General features: G+C 36.8%; 1 protein-coding gene across 7 annotated transcripts in view; it reads left to right on the top strand.

Moving 5' to 3' along the window:
* The window catches only part of LOC137277552 (neuroglian-like), a 43057-nt gene extending 21000 nt beyond the window's left edge, over positions 1-22057 (top strand). For all 7 annotated transcript variants that reach the window (XM_067809336.1, XM_067809343.1, XM_067809344.1 and 4 more), the window contains exons 2-14: positions 4900-5042; positions 6054-6165; positions 7630-7820; positions 8260-8448; positions 9439-9573; positions 10357-10453; positions 11067-11263; positions 12788-12937; positions 14263-14406; positions 15092-15412; positions 16993-17127; positions 18048-18129; positions 18433-22057. In XM_067809336.1, coding sequence (XP_067665437.1) covers positions 4973-5042; positions 6054-6165; positions 7630-7820; positions 8260-8448; positions 9439-9573; positions 10357-10453; positions 11067-11263; positions 12788-12937; positions 14263-14406; positions 15092-15412; positions 16993-17127; positions 18048-18129; positions 18433-18673 — 2064 coding nt within the window. In that variant the 5' untranslated portion in view covers positions 4900-4972 and the 3' untranslated portion in view covers positions 18674-22057. The remainder of the gene's footprint in view (positions 1-4899; positions 5043-6053; positions 6166-7629; positions 7821-8259; positions 8449-9438; positions 9574-10356; positions 10454-11066; positions 11264-12787; positions 12938-14262; positions 14407-15091; positions 15413-16992; positions 17128-18047; positions 18130-18432) is intronic.
* The last annotated feature ends 308 nt before the right edge of the window (positions 22058-22365 follow it).

Raw genomic sequence — 22365 nt, 5'->3', positions numbered from 1 at the left:
CTGGATTCAAAATACTCATGTACCCAGGATCCTCCTAATTTCAAACATGACCCCAGGCGTCACCCAGTGTAAAGCAGGGCAGTATTATCTGTGGTTCTGCTTAAAACAAGAGTAATTGGCAGTGAGAGCTGTTTTACTTGCCACTGAATTTCTGCAACTTGATCGATCTGCTGGTAGTCTCTTGCTAGTCCTTTTTATAGGCTTTAATAACGATTGTATGAATAAATGGGATCTGAAAAAAAAATCAAATAATATTGCATTGTTTGAGCATAATGAGGACTAACTGTAATTCCACACCATGCACAACCCTCTTCATGGTGTTACCTCCTATTGTAAGCTGTCTCACACTAAACAGGTGGAATGATTATGTCTGCTGATGCAATTGCCAGGTCTGTTGTGCTAACCCTGTCTGCAATATTTCATGTCAAGTAGCTGAACACTTGCTTCAATATTATATCTATACACTTAATAGAATTAGAACAAGCCACAGCAGTAGTTGGTTTTCCATGGAGGTTGGGGGTTTCTTATTCAATTATGCATGCTGAGTTAATGCATTATAGTGTATTCTGTTACACTATTGAGCTGTGATGAAATGACTTCAAAGTTGACTGAAATCATTTTAGAGAAGACAGACTCATCAATGAAGGCCTGTAGTGTCTGATGTTTGAATGAGTGTATTGACCAATCAACAGACCACTGGCATTCCATGATTGCTCCATAGAATTGCAGCTTTATATCCAAAAATTTCTTTCATGATACATTTGTATACATTGGCTGTTGGGAAACATGAGCTTTTGAATTGAGTAGTTTCATGGAAATGTCCCAGAGCACTTGTTTCATTGATGCACTCAGTTGCCTTTGAAGAAGCGCTTGCCATATAAGCTAACCCCTTGCTATATTAGTTTTTATTGAATTCATCACTCACTGTTTCATTAAATATCAACCTTTAGTATGTTCCGATAGAGTTTCTAATTTTCTACTATACATGCAACCATAATCAAATTGATGGTCATCCTGTTTCGTGAGTGAAGAGAAATTCTCTGTTTGTTGATCAGAGGAATGTTTTACTTAAATTTCGATGAAGCTGATTAATGTTGACCTGTAATGAGGTGGTCATTACTCCTCATCTCACCAAATCTATGGGTGGCCAGGAAATTAATGTCCCCTTCAATATTGATAGAGTGACCAGCTGAATTCTTGAAGACTTGAGATCAGGAATTAATAAGATTGCCCCAAGACTAGACATGTCAAGATAAGCTTGGTATTTAAGTTAGATGTTTGTATTTCAATCCATACAAACTATCCAAGCTGATCTAGAGCTCTGACTCCCCCACCGCACCCCACCCCCCAAAACAAAAGAAAAAACAAACAAAAAATTGATTAGGTTTAATGTTTTGCCTTGCCCCTCTAATAAGTTTAATTCTTTAGCTTCTGTAACTACACATTGTTAATCACAGAGAAATATAGGAGGAATTGATTTCTTAGAATTGTTATAAAGGTGATTAATTCTGTCTTCAATATACCTGTCAAGAAAACTGATATGGGAGCGCATGAACTTGGTGTTTTGCAAAGGAATTGTCAGTGGCCATTTTCCCATAACTCAGAAAGACAATAGGTTGTCATCGTTAACATTTGTTACAGTGTCTTGGATTTCCATTGTTCTTATTCAGCTCATTAACAGCTGTGCAAGGCACGTCTCTCGTAAGAATTGTGATTGGCGCATTTCAATTTCCATGGCAACACAATTATCAGATGACCAGATTTCAGTGATAGAGGAGGAAAATTTGGTGAAGTTGGAAATCGTTTAGTTGCATGTGTATTATGAAGAGTGTGCCATGGAAATTGGCTAATTAATCTGGAGCTATTTTTGCGGAGGGACGTTGGCATCAGGATTGCACAGATGCATGCAGATGACAAATAGTGATGCAAGATGCAAGTCTGAGTGGTTGCTTGGATGTTTCAGTTGTGGAGTGTGTTGTTATTCAAGTCAGGAGTTTCTTGCATTTTCGAGGTAACGATTCATGATATCTGAGACATCAGAAGGAAGTATTTACTTCGAGTTTCGTTCCTAAACACATTTTTTCTATTAGCTGAAGTCACATGAACTTTGTCACCATGAGATTATTACACAATATTTGATAAGTGGGTCAGGTTTACAAACATGTTAATTTTCTAGGGTGGGCCTTAGTCCAGAAAAGGAAGTGTTTTCTGCCTTTCTTAAGGGCATTATTTGACCTGTCTTCCGAGTCTTGTGGGAGTATTACCTGTGAGCTGTGCAGAGCAGGACAGCAAATGTTTCGTGTTTTGGCAGCAGTGACTGATCTACCACACCTGTACTGGTCCTGACCTAAAGGCTGTTTATTATGGATTCACTGTGGGTTGCTGCTGGGAGTTGTTCCATGATCATTGATAATTTTTTTCCCAACCAATAAGTCATGTATAATTGCATGCCCTTTGTTCCCCCTGTTTAATTGATTTTTTAAAATTTGAACCAAGTTATATCTCACATCTGGTCAAATATTTAGAAATTTACAAGGAACTAAAAGGTCTCATGTTCTTGTACACAGGTCATTTGTCATTGCAGATTTTCCCCAAGTCTTTATGCAAACTTGCCTTGGGGCCTATTTTGTCTTTCAGTAGAGGTAGACGTTGTATCTATTATTCAGTCTGTAGTTTGTATGCCTTATGGCCTTTTATGTATACACAGTCCATCGATCAATTCCTAATGACCACGATAGATCATATGGTCAGCTTGGTACAAGTACGCTAATAAATGGTCTTTGTTCATGATGTGTCTTTAATAAATAACTTATTTCCTTCACACATTACTACGCTTAGTTGTGAAAAAAATGACACAATTTTCATATCATTGACAAACTTGTATTGGTATTTCTGTAGGATGTAAGAGTTCTGAAACTCTGCACTTAGACATTGATTTTTCAGCCAAGTAATATTTGTAGAGGTTGTAGTGGGGAGATACGGTAAGGTTTGACACATTTAGTGAAGTGTGTATGCAGGGGTCTGAGATGGGCAGGAAAATCTGTTGTGGGCTGGGGGCAGCCCCTGTGAAGTCTGTGTACACAGTATTGATCAGTGGACACATTTGTTTGGCTGCAGTTTGGAGGGACACCACCCAATTGTTCACACATGGCTGTTTACATGTATTTTGGTCTTTTGTTGAGAGGGTTGTTTTTGGTGGTTGTTTTTTTCAACCTGTATCGGTACTGAGACTGAAGGCTTGCAGACTTTGGGGCCTCCTATGCTTTTCTTGTACCCAGATTCATTCTTCCAGAATTATTCTGTGTTCTCAAGTAATCTTGGAGTGTGAACTCAGGGGCAGTGGGGCATCCTGGTAGTTATAGCTTTCTCTCGTCTCCCTGAAGACTCCATTCCCCAAATAGGTACAATGTGTGGACTTCGTTTGTGGCATTGGAATATTGCTAAAACGCTGATAGCTTGCTTTTGTTGGCATGCAGTGTTCAATGAGGCAGAGGAATGCCATTGGATCCTTGTCATATTAAGCATTCCATCACAAAATGTAAGATTTAGGGACAACATAGATCCAAGTTCTTACGAAGGACACTGAAGACATACCCTGAAAATCCAAAGGCATATATCTTCAGTAATATGTTGTAGAATTCTTTCATTTTAGTGTATAATATTAATAACACAACAAAGATGACTGTTTAAGCCATTTAACCAAATGATTGATCGTTTTAGTAGTTTCACTGGTTTCACAGATTGACTATAACATATACGTATAAGGTCGTGCAAACCAAAGCATTTCATGTCTAACTAGAAGAAATTACTCTTCCAAAACTTGTGCATCTAATCATTTTACATTTTCTATTCTGTGAAATATTTTTGATAATTTTTATAATTATTGGCCATGTGTGAATGGTAGTGCTTGTTTCAAGTATTGGCCATATGTGAATGGTAGTACTTGTTTCCCATCTGCTTAACGTACATACTGCCTGTGAAAATGCTGACATTTGGTGCATGCCAATTTAACGTCTGACACCATCACAAATTGTGAGCTTCATAGAGTGACTGAGAAGCTTATATTGAATACAGCAAAGTAAACATCTCTTAGTTTGTTCAAATGTACATTGGTTTAAGAGCAATAATTATCCATTTACCACCATAGTGCATAACAGTTCTGTATTCCTAGACCCACTTCTACAGCAGTGCCAGGCCTACACTTGTTTTAGTCTGTGTTTATGAGCAAGATTTTCATAGAGCAACAACTTGTGTGTCAGACTGTACCAGATTTACTTGGAACCACACCTTTCCTGGAGCTGCTATCTCCATAAAGTGACATAAACTGTAACCAGTTATAGTGCTAGAATTGCCCAAAGCAGCATGATTAGTTTGAGAACCCACATGATAATTTCTTGTCAAATGTATTTTCAGTGATACATGCAATATTTCACATCAACTGTATGTCTAAAATTTATCAATTTAGAAGTATGTACATCTTCCAAATGATGTTTTCCAGAATGATAATTTAATATCAACAAGACTGAATCTCACCTGTAAGCTGTGCAGATTTGGACAAACGTTAGAGCTGAGGTTGATCGGAGATACAAAATCATTCTTAAGATTAGGTGGATTCATTGTAACCCAATCCCTGCAGTTTGGAAGACAGTAGTCTAATGTTTGATTAATTCTTCTCTGTGGAAGAGAACATCTGGATCATCTCCTACAGAATTGGCTTTATTACATCATACGTATGCTATGTAAAATATACCGTATAGTTGAAACAAGCAGTTATGCATGGTCAATGCTTAGCATTCCTGAACCATATTCCAAGGCATGGGCTCCGAGTGCTTTGTTGTGTTTTACTTGTGATACATCTTCATGGCATTTAATTCATGGTATGCTACTTGTTCGTTGCAGGAAAAAACTTCTTGCTGAGGGAGGACACTAACAGTTCCAGTACCTGGAAGCTCTCCTGTGGAAACAGTCGACCATGGCCTTATCGAGGGCTGTCATCGGCCCTTTGCTGCTGATTGCATTGTTGCATTATGTTCAATCTCAAAGTATGTCATTTGATTCAGATTTTGATGACATGATAATGTGTTCCCCATATGTTTATAATCATTCTGTTTAAATTTATTTGATTTATACATACCTTGTGTGAAGTAGATGTGAATACATTAAACCAGTTTTAAACATTGTTGGAATGGCTTTAGGGAATATGAAATCAGTGGCCATATGTTGTTTTCCTCTATTTGCTGGAAAAGAATGGAGTGGGGGAAACTGCCATACTTGTACTTTTCTGTAAGCCTGGTTCAACTACAGAAACTACAAGTAGAACCCTGGTGACGTTAGCAAATGGCATTTCTCTGATTTACCTCATGTTACTTAAGTAAAGTTAAGGACAACCAGATTCTTTCATTTTACAATAGCTAACCTGTTACCTGGTTATGACATAGGATTTGCTTTGTAAACACTTATTCTTTACTTAGGGCTTCATGGTATTACCAGTCGGCCAATATACCACATTTATTCTTTTCAAGCAATACATATTGCAAACTTCTTTTTGAGAGGAAAAGTTAATAGTGTTGCTATTATCTGTGAATTTTGTTGTTTAAATTACCTCCCTTGTAGACCTGTTCATGACAACAAGGGAATTGTCCATACTGTAAGATATTGCATCAATTGCTTTACTTCTGCTTTCAAATAACTTACCTACAGTAAAAAAGCTTCCATTTCTAATTAATTATGTTGATTTTGCTGTCGTATTTATTGTTACCATTTTCCCCATCATAATGAAAATTATTGTCTGTGTCAATGAACATTTGATGGCTCCGTGCAGTCGTTGGTTACACCAAGTTATACAGTATACAGTGCACCAGACAGTTGAACTTATGATGTGTGGATCTCTCTCTACTGAACTTTAATGGAAAAACATTTTCTCGTCTTTGCATAAAAATATGAAAAGTAAAAATGAAAAGTAAATATATGTATGTGGGATTTCAAAGTTGTTTCAACAGCTATTGTGAGGACAGGGTTTACTGTGAATTAAATAATTGATGTTCTTCCTCCAGACAAACCACCCAAGATTACCACACCAGAGGCATCGCAGACTTTTGATGTCAGCACAACTGATAGCGAACCATTTGTATTACAGTGCAAGGCGGAAGGGGAACCTCAACCCCAGTATGTAATTCAGTATTGGAATAATTGAAATTTTGTTATCTCTTGTAATTTCAAGTGAGTTCACTGAATGATGAGTCACAATACCAAAATGTTCACAATTGTTCAATTTTTTTTTCTTTTTTTTTTTTAAAATCCAATTTCAAGTTGCATGTTATAATATACACATGAAGGTGTACTAAAATCTGTATTGAAAGTCTAAGAACTTAGTGATTTGTACATTTCTTGTAAAGGCTACAGACGGCTTTCCCCTCAATCTCATACTGAAAGACACTGTTCCAATATTCTAAGGACTTGGATGTAAAATCATTCTTTATTAGCTCATCATAGATTGTTCTTTAGCCTTTAGCATTACAGGTAATATATTTGTGTATTATTGATATGTGGTTGATGGAATGTAAGTGTTCTGTTTCCAGTTATTTGGAATGGTGTTTATCAAGTGTTGATAGCCTAAGAAAGTTTCCTGAATTCTGTATCTGTTTTAAATTTTCAAAACTTAGAAAGCCATTTCCATCACATATATCATGCATACTGTGTATTCTGCAACTAAACCTTTTTTGTTAAAAATATATGATGTTTTAAAGAAATGGTTCAACCAAAGTCATTGAGTCAAGATTTGGTCTACATCATTTTCCTCAAAAGTATGTTTACTATAGAATATCCTCCAAGCAGATAAAATGTATCTCCAATAAGGAACATCATGGTCAGATTAAACAGCCAACGGCTTTGGAGGCAAGACAATGAACCTATCCTCTTATATCGGTTGTATCTATGTTTTTTTAGTCCTGAGATCTGGTGAAATTTGTTTGTGTTGCAATTGCTGCATTGAGACTTTTTTTAAATCCATCTAGAAAAAACTGAGTATAGTGATTATACTCTCCTAGTTCATTTTCAGTATCATTAAGTGTTATGCCCTTTGTGTCTAGAATTATCATGGTACTTAACATTTCAACTGCAATAATTCATAAATATGGTGACATTGGATCTCCCCGTCTACATCCCCCTTTCGAGCCTTTCATTTTGTGTAACTGATGGTGTTATATATGAGGTTGAGATTTTTACCCATTGATAATGCTTGGGCCCAAACCAAATTTGTTCAATACCAGAATCAAAAATGTTTTAGGGAAAGTATTGAAAGCTTTTTCAAAGTCAATTTAGAGAAGCAAATGTGGTTTGTTGAAATTTTTAGTTTAAAAAATAATAATTATAGAGCATCTGGGTGCTTTTCACTAATACTTCAACCACAAATAAATCCTGTTTGATTCTCATGGATAACTGTATTCAAGGCTTTTTCAGTCTATTTGCAACACATGAACTGGTTATTTCATATGAAGCATTGAGCAATGGGATAGGGGGCCAGTTTTTCAAGAAATTAGTGAGCTGAAGTACTTTCTCTTCTGTCTTTAGTACTTAATGTTTATTGTATAGGTTATTCAAACAAGAATGTTTCCATTACTTCAATTGTAGATACCGCTGGGAGTTTAATGGGAACCCGGCAGAGGGTGTAGCTTTTGCTTCTGATCCAATCGCTGGAACATTGACTATCACCGGCTTCACGGATCGCGAGGAAGGAAGTTACCAGTGTTTTGCGGAGAACGAGATATCTACCGGCGTTATTGCAGCTGCTATGTCCCCTGTCATCACGCTGCGTGAAATCAGTAAGTGTTCACAGAAGAGGTTTGTCTGATGTACTTCAGTTTGAAATACAGGTGAATAGGTATTACAGCTTGATGGGAAAATGTTTATTGTACTGGATCTTCAAAGTCATGCATATTTTCACCTTGTTGGCAAAGCTTACAAAAAGTGGAACTCAAATGGAAATTTTTAAAATTAGTTATTTGCTACCGATTCCTGTAATTGCACAAGAAATGTGATCCACAGTTAGTTTCAAGTATGTACTGTCTTTCTATGTACTATCAGGGTAAAACTAATTTATGTTCCCATCTTGGGCTTAATCTTCTGTTTGGTTATGTTGTTTCATGACCATAACAAATTAAACACCCTAATAAACACAGATGCAAGCACACACGCACATACCTATACGAACAAATACTGTTCAATTCGTTATATAGCTAAACATTATTTCTGCATTTTCAGAGATGGGAAGTGATTGGCCAGAGCCCCTGATCAAAGAAAAAAAGGTTAATGAAGGGTTTTACCTGAAGCTTGAATGTGAAAACAAGCCTGTATCTGTCCCCACAGCTCAATATACGTGGTACTTAGTGGCTGGAACTGAGACAACAGGAGATGTTAAAAATTCTGACAGGGTGTACACTGACAACTCAGGTATGTGACATCATCACACATTCATAAGTACTGTATGATGAATCTCAAATGAATCACATTTCACTCAGTGGTTCAGAAGCATCATGTTTCTGCTCGAGCACATATTTACTAGTATCTTGTAAAGTAGACTACTGGAAGAACACTTAAATTGGGTAAACAGGGTGAAGTCATTCGTTCACAAACTCGTGAGGGTGCCTACAATGTCATTCAGTACATGGGTGCTACTGCTGACAGCATAACTTATTATCCATAAAATATTCACACACACAGACCCTAGGCTAGGAAAGTAGAATGAGAGTAGACTGACATGCTTCACAGCAGTTTATCGCTTTGCATACCCACAGATCTTTAATGGTGAAATAGACTGCATCGCTATTCAAATTCACAAGTTCAAATGGCAGGTCAGCATTTTTCTTATTTTGTTTCACAGTAGTGGTGGTGTGTGGTCCTGTGCATAGAGCCCAGGATCTCAGGCCCTCTTGTCATTGCGAGGATTACAGATTTCTTAAAAAAAATGTTAAAATTTTGACATGACCCCCATTCACATACTTCACAGTACATTATGTCTAGACAAAGCTGGACACTTTGGTGTACCCCACCCGCCTGCTTTGCCAATCGCTACCCTACCATCGCAGGCAATCAATTAATGTGTCATCTAAACATAATCATGGGTGATTGACCTATTGATCATCACTCATGACACCAACCAGTTGTTATTATTATTTCTACAAGTCAGTTGAAAGCCAGTTTTGAATTTCAACTAAATGATCAAGACACAATTGGAGGACGATAGCAGGGTTGACAATAAGTCAGCATAAAAGGGGCTGTAGTCAGAGCAAGTCCTCTTATTGGTCAACGTTTGCTATCATCCTTCATTTGTGTCAAGATTGTTTTGTTGCAAGTCAAAATCTCACAGATAAAACTATTTCAGTTATAAACAAGTCTTTAACATTGCCCATAGAACTATGGCTTATATTTCTACCTTTTCAGGTACCCTCCATTTTATGTATACATTGAAGGAAGACCAGCAAAGTGATAAAACTTACAAGTGTGGTATGTTCAACAGCAAACTGAACATCATCAAGCTTGGCAGTGAGAAAGACATCATAGTGACCGCTAGCGATCGTAAGTGACTGAACCATAGGATTTCATTTAGGTTCCTTTAGGGATTCTTTGTCAGAATCAGAGCTCCAGATAAGCTGCATATTTGCATATAATATGCTGTAGAAAAGTTGATGTGCGCAAGAAAAATATATGCCAGGGTATGAAACAGCACTAACTATTTACTTTTGTGCTATGTCAAAATACCAATGCGTATTTACCAACTACATCAAAATCATGTCGCGTATCATATCAGTTCAAGCCAATCAAACTAAACCTAAGTTTTCCATCTCCAAATTTTCGTGGTTAAAAGATTTTAGGAATATTGTGGATATCAAAAATTGGAAGCACCCAGTCAGTTTTGAAAGTATGGCCAAAAGCTTATCTGGAGCTCTGTCGAATAGTTACCTCCCTAGCAGATTTTGCTATTTGTAATAGGCGACCAGGGGGTCATCAGGAACACAGGTTTGACTGTTTGATTGTCATGGTACCCTGATGGTGTTGATGGCTGCTTACAGTATTTGGTCATGCCTTTTTTAGGCAAGTGGAATACTGCCGAGTGTGACTTGAGGCAACAAAGTCATGGTGAACATTTTATGGATATAACCACTGATATTGCAGAAGGAGAAAAAGCACACTTCAACTAGGCTTTTTATCATGCTCATGATACCTGTCACTCTAAAAGTTTCAAATGCATATGCCATTGACATTTCATATGTGAACATATGTCGTAAACATCTTTTCCTGTGATTCAGTGCATTCAAACTGCTGTAGCAGTTAATTCTAATGTTGCTGTTCTTGTTTTAGCTGTCCCTCAGGTGCCTGCAGCAGCACAGTTTCACACTAATCCTGCTGTATTTTTGAGAACACAAGATGCTGAACTTGAATGTGTGTTCAGTGGCAAGTACGTGGATTTTTTTCATTTACTGTATGTTGAATAGAACATGTCCATAACCTGCCTTACTCTGACGGAAGAACAGATACAACTCATATGCCATTCCTGCTGTTTCATGCATATGTTATTTTTCACAAAAACCTTTTGGATGGATGGTTCGTGTTGGGTTAATGGAGTACATTTTTAACTCGTACAAGAATCCTACTTGGAGATAATGTGAATTCACCTTAGCCCCTGTTGTGTACTGTTAGTTTTCTTTGTCCCATTACCAGCTGCTTTGTGTCCAGTGGTTTAAGGCTCCTGGGACCCTATTAACAAAGTATTTCATAATGTTACAACCATAATGTTAAACCTCTATAGTTTATTATAAGCTTGCAAATTTTGTAGTGCTATGAATATTTTGTGGATTGTAACCACTAAACAATCTTAAGGTGATGGTAACTCCTATGCTTAGACTTTGGTTTATGATAGTTGTATTGTAAACGTCATTTTATGGACTGCTTGACAGCAAAGCTGTTGGGAGTGGAGGGAGATTGCTCTGAGGACACCCTCCTATGTGCGGAGCTTCCCTTAGCTAGTTATTATGCCATATTTTCTTTACTGTTTCATGTTTTACTTGCAGTCCCGTGCCAAACATCACCTGGTACAACAAGTCTGGTAAACAGATTAAAGCAAATGCTAAGTATGAATATGTGGCTGACACCAATGGTCGCAAGTTGAGAATAAAGAATGTGCAAGAGGAAGATGAGGGAATGTACAAGTGTAAAGGAAGTAATAGTGCTGGATCTGCAGAAACATCTTTGTTCATGGACATTACGTGTAAGTGAAGAGTTAACTAAATGCAAATGCAAATGCGAATAACTAATACATTTCTCTTAATTATGCGAACTATGGGCCACCAGGGAAGTTACCATATAAATTTATTTCTACAGAAGTGAACTCCTTGAATATCCTGTAACTCAACTTGTGATTGAAACCAGTTTGAAAAACAATAAATGCACTGTTTGGAACAGAGCAGTTGTTTTCATCCCATTTATGGCAAGTGTTCTTTGTTTGGATGCTGTTTGCCCCTAAGTTTCAATGATCAATTTCAACCAACTTGTAGGAGTTAATAAGTCTTATATTGCATCAGTTGTCAGGTCTTCCATATTGCTGGTGTAGGATGTAAGCCTTATTGCTCGGTGATCCATTTCACATGCTTCTTGTTACCAACTACAGTTACTTTGTTCACAGGTGCAATCCTTTTCAAGTAAATCAAACAAATGGCTTACCTGATGATAACTAGGTTCTGTAAGCAACAATCAGTCCTCCCCTGTCTTAACGTTACTTTTACAGAGAACTAGTTCCAGAAAAATACACAAAATGAATAGGAGCTCTGAGACTTTCATCTTTTTCATTTTGTGAAGCTGTGGAAATCTAGACTTGGATATATTTGAATCAGGGTCTGTATGACAGACTGTTTTACTGACTACTGAACTTGTTACAGTGGAACCCATTTAACTAACCGCTAAGGTTTGTTGGTAGAAAGACGGGGTATTGTGACGCCTTGCACAATCACTGTTGCATTGCTATGGTGAATATTGTTTGCATCTCAATATTGAAATTGTTGGCAATGAAATGGAAGTCTGTAGATAAATCTGAAGATTTCATGATATGGTTCATCCTCGATATCTCCAGGGTATACGTTCCGACAAGTCTCTACTATACCCTGGATGCATCCACTGCTCAGCCCGATAAATTTATTACCTCCCTTAGCTGGCTTTTTATTCAGTCAGGTGTCTACCCTGGGAAGTTGAACGAACCAATCACAACTTGCTTTGCTTTTCAAATTACCTAATCAATTAAACTTGGCAAAGCAAACCATGCATAGGTTCTCTGAAAGAGGTAGAAGGAGTTTTTGCACATACACATTTTTTTTTTTTAAAAGTTCCGGACCTAAAAATATGTCTGTATGATTTCCCCCAAATCTGAGTCGCACTGTGAGCAAACTTTCGCGACTGCTACCTTTCTTGACACTGGCAAGCTCAGTTATAACGAAGGCTAGCTGATTGGCTATTGTGAGAACGCGAAGCCAGCAAAAGGAGGTAACAAAATTATCGGGCAGACCTGTAGATGCGTCGAGGGCATAGTGCAGACTTATTGGAACGTATTTCCTGGAGATATCGAGGATGGATATGGATGGGGCATAAGGAATTTATAGTAATTGTATATATACTGGATTATTCTAAGGTATACACATAGCAAATATTGTTTGATTTCAGGTGTCCTTGGGTGTTATTTTGCTTGGAGCTAAAAGCTGTGTAAAACACCATACCTGTTGTTCACCTTCTTGTTTTGTTTCAGCGGGCCCTATCTGGGTTAAGGCACTCAGTTCTCAGACTCTCCCAGAAAATAGAGATGCTGTATTCACGTGCATCGCTAGACCTGCTAAGGGTGAAACTGCACTTGGTCCTCCTGTATGGTTCAGGAATGGAAAACCAATGCCCATTCAGAGTAAGTTTATACATAACAGGCGCATCTTCAGGCTCATTTATTCCAAGCCTCTTGTCAGTGCTGTTCAAGATTAGGTTTGAGATACAAGAGATTCTTGTGATTATTCAAATACAATAGATACCAGGGCTCTCCTTAGTTTGCAGAGGTGGTGAGGCATCCTTGTGGTTTAATTATTTATTTGGTGAAAACCTGCATTCAATTCCCCACATGGGTACTATGTGTGAAGTCCGTTTCTGGTGTCCCCTGCCATGATATTGCTTAAATGTTACTCCCTCACTTAATTTTCAATTTTATTGATAGTGCAAATGTCAGTTTTATGATGTGTGTAATATTGAGAGTATTCACTAAGTTTCTGTGTTTCATACATATCAGTTTATTAGTAAGTGTGATATCATTCAAGGGTATTCATTGTAATAATTTCAGTATCATGACATCTCACTCATTGAATTATTAAAATTGGGACTGATGAAGATCAAGGTTGGAACTGATCTTCAATAACCCATGCTTGTTGCATGAGACAACTAACAGGATCATTGATTGCATAGATAGATGCACATGCTGTTTATCACTTTATTGTCTAGATTGAATTAAATTGTTAGTTTGCTTCATTCAAGTGAGTTATTCTAAAGCAACACAATTTTGATTACTTGAAAACATGTTTTTTTTACAATTGATAGTTATTTTTCATACTTCTTTCAATTGATTTTTTAATTATTTTTGATCATCGGAATGTCACTACAAAGTGCAGCATTAAACAGTGAACCAACAAGAATTGGGGTTGTTCATTTAAAGTAATTGTTGACAAACTCTGTTGTTAAAATTGTTAAACACAATGCAAGAGTCAGTAAGTATTTTATATTATTACCCAAATGGTCTGTTGTAGCATTTACTTACAGAAATATCCACACATCTGGATACAAATATCTTAAGTTACGAATGTTAGTCAATCCCTTTTGATCTCATTGGCATTCGGTAATATAGAGCTTGTTAAACCACCTGCAAGGTTACCTCATTTGCATGTTCATTGGATTGTGATGATGAGATTGTGTATTGCATGAAAAGCACTATCCATTATATGTTGACACCCTCCTTAGTCTCAGTTCCCAGTAGTATATATTGATGCTCATGCTGTTGATGACTGAATTGTGTGGTCCAGACTTGATTATTTAGAGACCACTGCCACATAGCTGGAATATTGCTCAGCGTGGTGAAAAACTAAACTCACTCGCTCATTCCTTAATCTATCACAATCACATACTTTTAGATATGTGAGATGTGCCATAGTTGTAAGATATAATTTGCATTGATGAGCTTTTTTTTTTCAGATAGTCCAAAATATGAGTTCAGTGACAATGCAAGGGTATTAACAATCAAGAATTTGTCCAAGACAACTGATATCATGTGCTTCCAGTGTAATGTCAGTAACAACATTGGATATGAATTTGGTGATGCCTGTCTCAATGTTATTGGTAAGTATTTAGCACCATATGAAATCTTTGCCATCATCCTTATGCGCATTGTACAGAGTTGCAGAGATATGTCCTCCAGTTAAGATCCACATTCTTCAGAATATGTCTTCAGAACAGCACCCATGCTTGTCATAAGAGGTGTTTAAAGAGATCAGGTGGTCCGACTCGCTGACTTGGTTGAGACATCATATCCCAGGTGCTTATATCAATGCTCATGCTGTTGATCACTGGATTGCATGGTCCAAACTTGATTGTAACAGACTGCTGTATAGTTGGAAAATTGCAGAGTGTTTCGTTAAACAACAAACCAATCTTCGGTTGTGCCAGAATCCTATCAATACTGGGTTCAGACCTGATTACTGTCATGTTTCTAAGACCATATGGTTTTGTGGGAGCAATGGTGAATATTTAGTCTGATGCCTGATGAAAAGACAATGGGCATTTCTTGTAGGATATGGCATTGACTGTGATTATGTCAGCTGATGCTGTGCCTGTGGGACTGAAAATAAGGTTTTTCGTGTGACCATTTCAAGCATGGGGATGTTTTGTTGATAATGAATATCAGTAAATATAGTCAACATGGAATTGTGCAGGTAACACCACCTGTTAAAAACATCTTCATCATTTTCTTGACACATATCATTCATCAGGCAATAATGATGATTTTAAACGTACTATTTTTCAGAACCCATTGTCATCTTGTCAGAGCCTTCACTGAGGCAAGAAATTACAAAAGGTGATATAGTCAATTTGACAGTGACTGGAAAAACGGATCCTGGTTATGTTCTGAAGTATAGATGGCGGTTCGGCAACAAGACATATGAGTTGACAAGTCCCCCACATGTTATTTACAATGAAACAACCCATACAGCATACATCAACACAACTGGTCTCAGTGATGAGGACTATGACAAGATAAATGGGACATACTACAGAGACCTCTACCATCCCTTTGAAACCAAGACTGTTGCTATTGATGTTATTGTGACAGAGCTTCCTGTTATAGGTAAGTAGTAAATATGACACATGTAAACAGGCTGTTACTAGGATAATGTGAGAGGCGAAATTGTGTAGGGTATCATAGGTTAATAGCCATTAACAACGGAGTTCCTTTGAGCAAGGAAACCCGAAACTGCTGATGTGTGTCCACCATATCTTAGGCTTAACTTAGACTATTGTAGCTAGGGATGGTCTTAATGAAAATCGATGGCGGCTGAAATGTTGTCATGTGAGGCATGTTCAATGTATGTACTAGATAGGTTCATAAAAATCTCTATCATATTTTATTTTGATATTATTTTGCCCGGTTGATCTTTAAAAATGTTTTGAGTTTTTCATTGACAACATATTTTTTTTTAATTAATGAAAATAATGGTGAGTGACTATATTTCTTATTTGTGTCCACAGTTATGTCAATTTATGGCACATGCAATGATTTATGTATTTGGTTCTTAGTACATTTCTGTATGCAGTTGTAGATATTCACTGGCACCTGTCATTTGTTGTGATAAATCCTGTCCTAGATTTCACTCAGCCAAGTGGATCGGATCTTTTCTCACAACAGTATTCTTATTGTCAGAAGCCATCCACTTTTCCAATGAAAGTCATTTCTTAACAATCAATGCCATATATTGAGTAAAACACATGTGTAATGCAACTTGGTTTAATAGGGTAAGGAAATACACATAATATTTTACAAAAGTTGTATATGAGATGTCTGAGTTGTGATTGCAATTGTAATGGTTGTCAAGAATTAGTCACAGGACAAACCATTTCAAAATATAATGAAATTTAAGCGAAACAAATAGATGTTTTGTTGAAGTAATTGAACTTTAAATGTAAAAGGGAAATTCTTGACATGGGATACACAGAATCTACTGTATCATGGTATGTTACTGGGAGGATGTGGGTATTCTTGGTTCTCAAGCTATTTCTTTTTGTTGGTTTTTTTTTTGTTCTTTTTGTTTTTAAAGGTTTCGACTCTGATGCTCTTTAGAATGAAAAATGAGAGAACTCATAAATGGCATATTTCAGTTTAATCCATTTTTTTTTAAATCCCATATTTTCCAGTACCTTCTTTCACATTGACCTCATTTTGCAATCATTCAACATTTCCACCTTTTTAATCTTCAACTTCACTCCAACAGCTGTATTTGGCTACATATATTTACATTGTTCAAATATTTTCAGATGAATAGAAAAAAATAATGCATAAGAAAATACTTCCTCTCAAAATGGATTTGTGCCATTCATGAAGTCAGTTGACCCTAACCAAGAATGTTATACGTTGATTATGACCCATAGCATGAAGCCAAGTAACATGAGTTTTTTACGTTATCACTCCTTTGAGCTTTTATTTTATTTTGCCATGAAGGGTTTTAACATCAGTAAATTGCACTAGACCATTTACACCTACAAATGAGCATTTCTGAAGAATGGTGTAAGTTCTTAACAATTAACTTGTGTTGTCATGTTATTTTGTATGTGTAGTATGTTTAAGTTACTGTATATTGTCAAAGAGATACTGTCAAGAAACGGCATGTTAGAGTATTTTGAAGCACCCTAATACTGTGTCTTGTGTTTTAGAGCCTGGACAAGTAGTAGCTGCAGGAATGGATCTGTGGTGGATTGCCCTCATCGTTGCTCTCATAATCCTTATCATCGTCATCATCCTTATCACCATCATCTGTAACAGGAAGCGACAGGAGGGAACCTATCCATGTGAGTAAACCTTCCAATATCAATGCTTGCATTCCAGTGAACAGGAAGGATTCTTCCTTATTGGCAAACAAAAATAAGTTGGACCAGCACAGAAAATGCATTCACGAGAAGTGAGAGGTTCACAGCAGTGTGCAAACCTGGTTGTTTGTGAAAGGGAGAGCAGACGTAGAATAGTGAACGTGCTCACAATGGAAAGCGCCAGTGGGTGGCACTGATACATGATAATACGGGTCAGGTGTCAAGTAGGTGCTCAACCTATCCTTGTCTGCCAGTAGAAGATGCCCCCATACTCACTAGTGGTCAGTATATTTTGCAGTTCACAACATGTTGTGTATTTGCCCCACTGTGATATTGCTAGAATATTGCTACAGCGGCGGTAAACCATACTAATTCACTATGAGATTGTGATGTGTGACATTGTGTTTCTGTTAGTTTTGGGTCATAGTTATGAGAGGTCTGAGACCATTTCGTCTCTGTATCCTGTTGTTGGTCTCAGTAAAAGTTGATGAAATCACAGTGTTTCCTGTTTGCAAGGTCATATCATCAGTTTTAATTCTGTTGGCTGCTGTGGAGGCAGTATTCATTCTCTATGTAATGGACATATGGAAATTCATTTTAAAACTGATCTTCAGCAACCCATGACTGTCATAAGAGCGAACTAACAGGATAAGATTGTCTGGCTAGCTGACTTGGTTGATATGTCATCGTATCCCAAACACATAGATTAATGCTGATGCTGTTGATCATCAGATTGTCTGGTCCACACTTGATTATTTATAGACTGCCATCATATACCTGGAATATTTCTGAATGTGATGTTAAACAACCAATCCAATTTCTTGTAGCCAAATAATGGGTATCTCATGGGTATCTTGATGCTGATATCTGTGATCTCATGGTAAGACCTTTTTATTTTCTAGTGGACAAGAAAGAAAGAGCTAATGATATCGACCCAGAGAAAGATCTTGCTGACAGTGGCTTCCATGACTTGTCTCGTGCCCCGTAAGTTCACTTATTTATGTTTCATTGCACCTTTCTTTATCCAGCTAAGATTCATTGTTCAAACCTACATATTACATGACTCGTTGAAAGACTAAATCATGATATATACAAGGGCACTTAAATCCAAAGACATGTATTTCTCAGTTCTGTGTCAAGTAGAGTTTTGTGTACCCAGGTAATAGTATTTGTTGAGTTAATTGTGAAAATAAGTTGAATCAGTTCCAGTATCTGGAGAATACATAAAAATCTTATGAAATAAACATGCATAGGTATCAGTATAAAAACACTTGATTTTCTCTTCAGTGGTGATGACGATTTCCCCAGTAAGAAGCCTGGAGGGCTGAACCCAAACTTTGACTATGGTGATGACATGGACATGGGGGATGATGATGAGTCTCTCATGGAGTACGGAGGTGGTGATTTTGATACCACCAAGTTCAATGAAGATGGATCATTTATTGGACAATACTCATCCAAAAACAAAACACCACAAGTGACACAGAGCCCAATGCCTCTGAACCACGCCACTGAGTCCCAGATATAGCAGGCAGAAGATTGCCCTAGCATCTGGATCTAAGGCTTGATGTTAGCTGTGTTAACACAAGACGGACAATAGTATCTTGATATTGTTCAAATGTCACAGTCAGTGCTACTTTTTTTAGGTCTAGAGAGGTAAAAACAGCTTTTATGAAATACGTTTAACTTAAGATTTGGCATAGATAAATGAAATGATCACGTTATAAATTATTAAGGTAATGTTTTGGATTTATTGAGCGTGTTGGTTTGGCTAACCTTCCTCTAAAGCAGCAGGCAGCATGAATCATTTATGCAGATACAATTGCAAATAGGGCAAGCTCGCCTGATCAGTGCCTGAAGGCTCTGCAGTCCTTTCTGTGCTGCCTACGCACACATCTTGGCCTGATTTACAGCGGTCCTATTCAGGAAAAAGGAGATGAGATGTATTACCATTAGTTTGCGGAGATGGACTTTCATTTGTGAAGGGAGTGTAATATTAACTTTTGTTACCATGGTTACAGTGTTAGCATTAGGACTACCTAGGTTCTGTTTCTAGTCTCTCTGTGCTACACTCTTCAGATTCCAAAAGAATGGTACAAAATATAGTATTGTGGTTTTTGAGATGGTATTGAAAAGAATTAGAAGATATAAGGCAACAGGGTAACCTCTGATATTCTTACTTGACATTCCTGGTATTTTTTTCACCATATGAAACATGTACAAGAACCTTTGATTTTCTATGGTATCACCTTGCAGGAAGCAAGATATTTACTCATCCTAATATCGTACAAAGTAAGTTACTACTATGATGTATGATTTTAGTCCAAAGGAAGTACACTTGTCTTTTATTGCTGGGGTGCTATTAAGTTTACAGTGTTATATCTCCTAGCAGCAAACATTAGGTTTGAACAGGTATATGACCCTCGTTGTCTTTCGTATGCGTAAGTAAAATATTATAATCCACATAAAGTTAGATGACTTTCCTGGAACTTTCCAGCTAACATTAATGAAATATTGTTTATATTTGAATTGAATCTGATGTTGGTGATGTGGTATCTTGTTAGCGATCTTATTGTAGCTGAAAGTGTGTGTAGTATTAACTTGATGAGCCCCATGCTCAAAGTGTTTGTAACTAACACTCTGGTGAATGCCTGGAGCACAACACTGGTCCGATGGGTAGGTTCATATGGTGCTCTGGTGTACTTGGTCTTCAAACGAATCGTCAGCTGAAGTATTTCTAAGTACTTGCAAGGAATCATCACATTTAATTTACCACCTTTAAGAAGTAAAATGTTGATTTGGAAACCATAAAAGCTATTTTTATGGGAACAAAGTATATTTTTATATCATCTGTATATTTGTGCAATTTTGAGGCATTACATGGTAATCGGAAACATTCCCGTTGGATTTGTCAAATTTTGTGAGATTTCATGTTATCAGTATTCCAGTTTAACTTGCTTGAAAAGTTCCCATTCCACTCAACTGTTGGGTTTTTTTTGTTACTACAGTTGTCGGGGTTTTTTTTTTTTGGTTTTTTTTTTAAATATTTTTATGGTTACATGCTATACATGTGTGTTCTGAATGGCTTGGTTGTGTCAGTGAAGAAGTTAAATCCAAATGTATTTACATATGTTCAAAGACTGGATGGTGTTAAATGCGATCATACATCATACAGTGTGCATTGACCATGTAATGTATGTAATGTTTCAAGAAAATTTACCAACATGCTGCGTTCTTGAACAAACATGCTTGTCCATTTATCATTTGCTGAATTTGATCGTTGTGGATGAGCAGTGTAATGGAAGAAAAGTGCACTTATGTTGACTCAAAATATCGGTTGTAGTCATTCATTCAATCTATGCTAATTATGCATCAAAATTTATGTACATCGTGGCAATGGATTCTTTTTTCTGTAATAACAATAAGAATATTTAAGTTTTATTTGTTTTGAAATTCGTCTGTCATACTATTCGTAAGTGACAACTAACATTTTGTAGGCAGAGTCGTGTGGTCACCATTTTCACTGTGCCGATATTATTTAAATAGTAATGTTGTATGTGCAGTTCATTCGTAATGTTGTTTTACATAGTTTAATTTGTGTTGTGTAAGTGATAATATTTATCTTTCATACTTATTTACTGCTCCAGTAAAAATATGCTCACAGTAGTTGTGTGTTTTTGTAATTTCCTTTGTTAATTCAGGTTTTGGTAATTTCCCACTAGCCTTGTATGTTTTATGCAAAACAATTTCCTTTATTGTCTTTAATGATTTTATGACATTGAGTATGTGTCCTGTAATGGTTTGATGAACATAGAGGACAACCAAATGTTCGAGTTGTTTCAAATTGTTTACATGTTTAGTCACTTTTAAGTGAATTTTATATGAAATGTTGTTTTATATGAACTGCCATCCTGGTTAACTGAATACCCTCCGTGTAAATAAAAAGTTATTTATTTTATACTTCCTTACACGTGCGAAAGGTGTTAGCCCATAGGATGGCAAAATCATTTTTTACTTGTACATTAATACCATGTTAGCCATTTGTGTATCCTGCATTGTGCAATGTCACTTTCATTTTTCCTGTGTAGATTACTCATATGTATTGTACATAACACCAGGAAGAACTTAGAAATCATATCACAGTTACATTCCAATGAATTCCAGCATGAAACTTCAAAATGTGGTTATTGTTAAGTCATTAAGTTTGGTTATTAAGATAATTTATGCATCAAAATGTTCACATTGGAAAATGATTTTCCTTAAAAACAAAAATGTCATCAAGGAAGAAATTTATGTAACACCAATATTGAATGTAATTGTTATAATTTTCTTATGTTGCTAAAACCTTAGCTTTACGCTGGTAGCCAGCACGTGACTGAGCATTTAGCTAGGCTGGCTTGTTTGTAGTGTTTTACTGCTCTTTAGGCCTGCTCTATGTGAAGCTTGTTTACAAGGTATGCAGTTTGTAGAACCAGCATCGCAGGTGCACAACTACCAGTTGCCATGTCAACAATGATACCAATGAATAAAATTTTCAATAAATCCATTGGGACACACTAAAATGTCAGAAATGTAGTAGATATTAATATCTGCTTTTAATTAATATGAAAAATTGAAGGTGTGTCCTATGTTTTTCTTTCAGGTAATTTTGACACTTTGTGGAGAGGTAAGGATTTCTTGACACCTGCCATTTTTCTCATTGGTCCTCTTGGCAGCTACAGTGTCTTTGCCCTGTGTATATCTGGTTGTGTATATATTAATCTGTACATAGGCTGCTTCGTATAACCTGTAGATGAAATGCTTGCCATTGACCTATCATCATATTTCCGGAGGGACCTTTCCACGTAATTGTTAAACCGTTTTTTTTTTATAAACATGGTCTCATTCCTTAGCAATAAAGCTTTGAATGATATTTGCCTTTTGTCTTTTCTTATAAATGTATGTCACCTCAGATTACCCAGACACTTTTGAAGAAGACAGGAGTACAGGGTATCCTGTAGCAGACTGGAATAACAAGAATTGGGTTTGTTGGCTGGTTGGTGATGCAGCCTGCAGCAGTATACTAGCTGTAGGGTGATGGCTTGTAAATAATCAAATTTGGAAAAGACAATCCAGTGATGGACATCAGTCTACATAACTGGGTGTCAACCAAGTCAGCAAGTCTGACCATTCAATTCTGTAAGTCACCTCTTGTGACAAAGCATTTGTTACTGAAGACCA

This window comes from Haliotis asinina, chromosome 3 (genome assembly GCF_037392515.1).
Source record: "Haliotis asinina isolate JCU_RB_2024 chromosome 3, JCU_Hal_asi_v2, whole genome shotgun sequence".
In the NCBI taxonomy this organism is placed as follows: domain Eukaryota; kingdom Metazoa; phylum Mollusca; class Gastropoda; order Lepetellida; family Haliotidae; genus Haliotis; species Haliotis asinina.
Note: the sequence above shows the minus strand (reverse complement) of the source record. Positions and strands in the feature narration are given on the sequence as shown.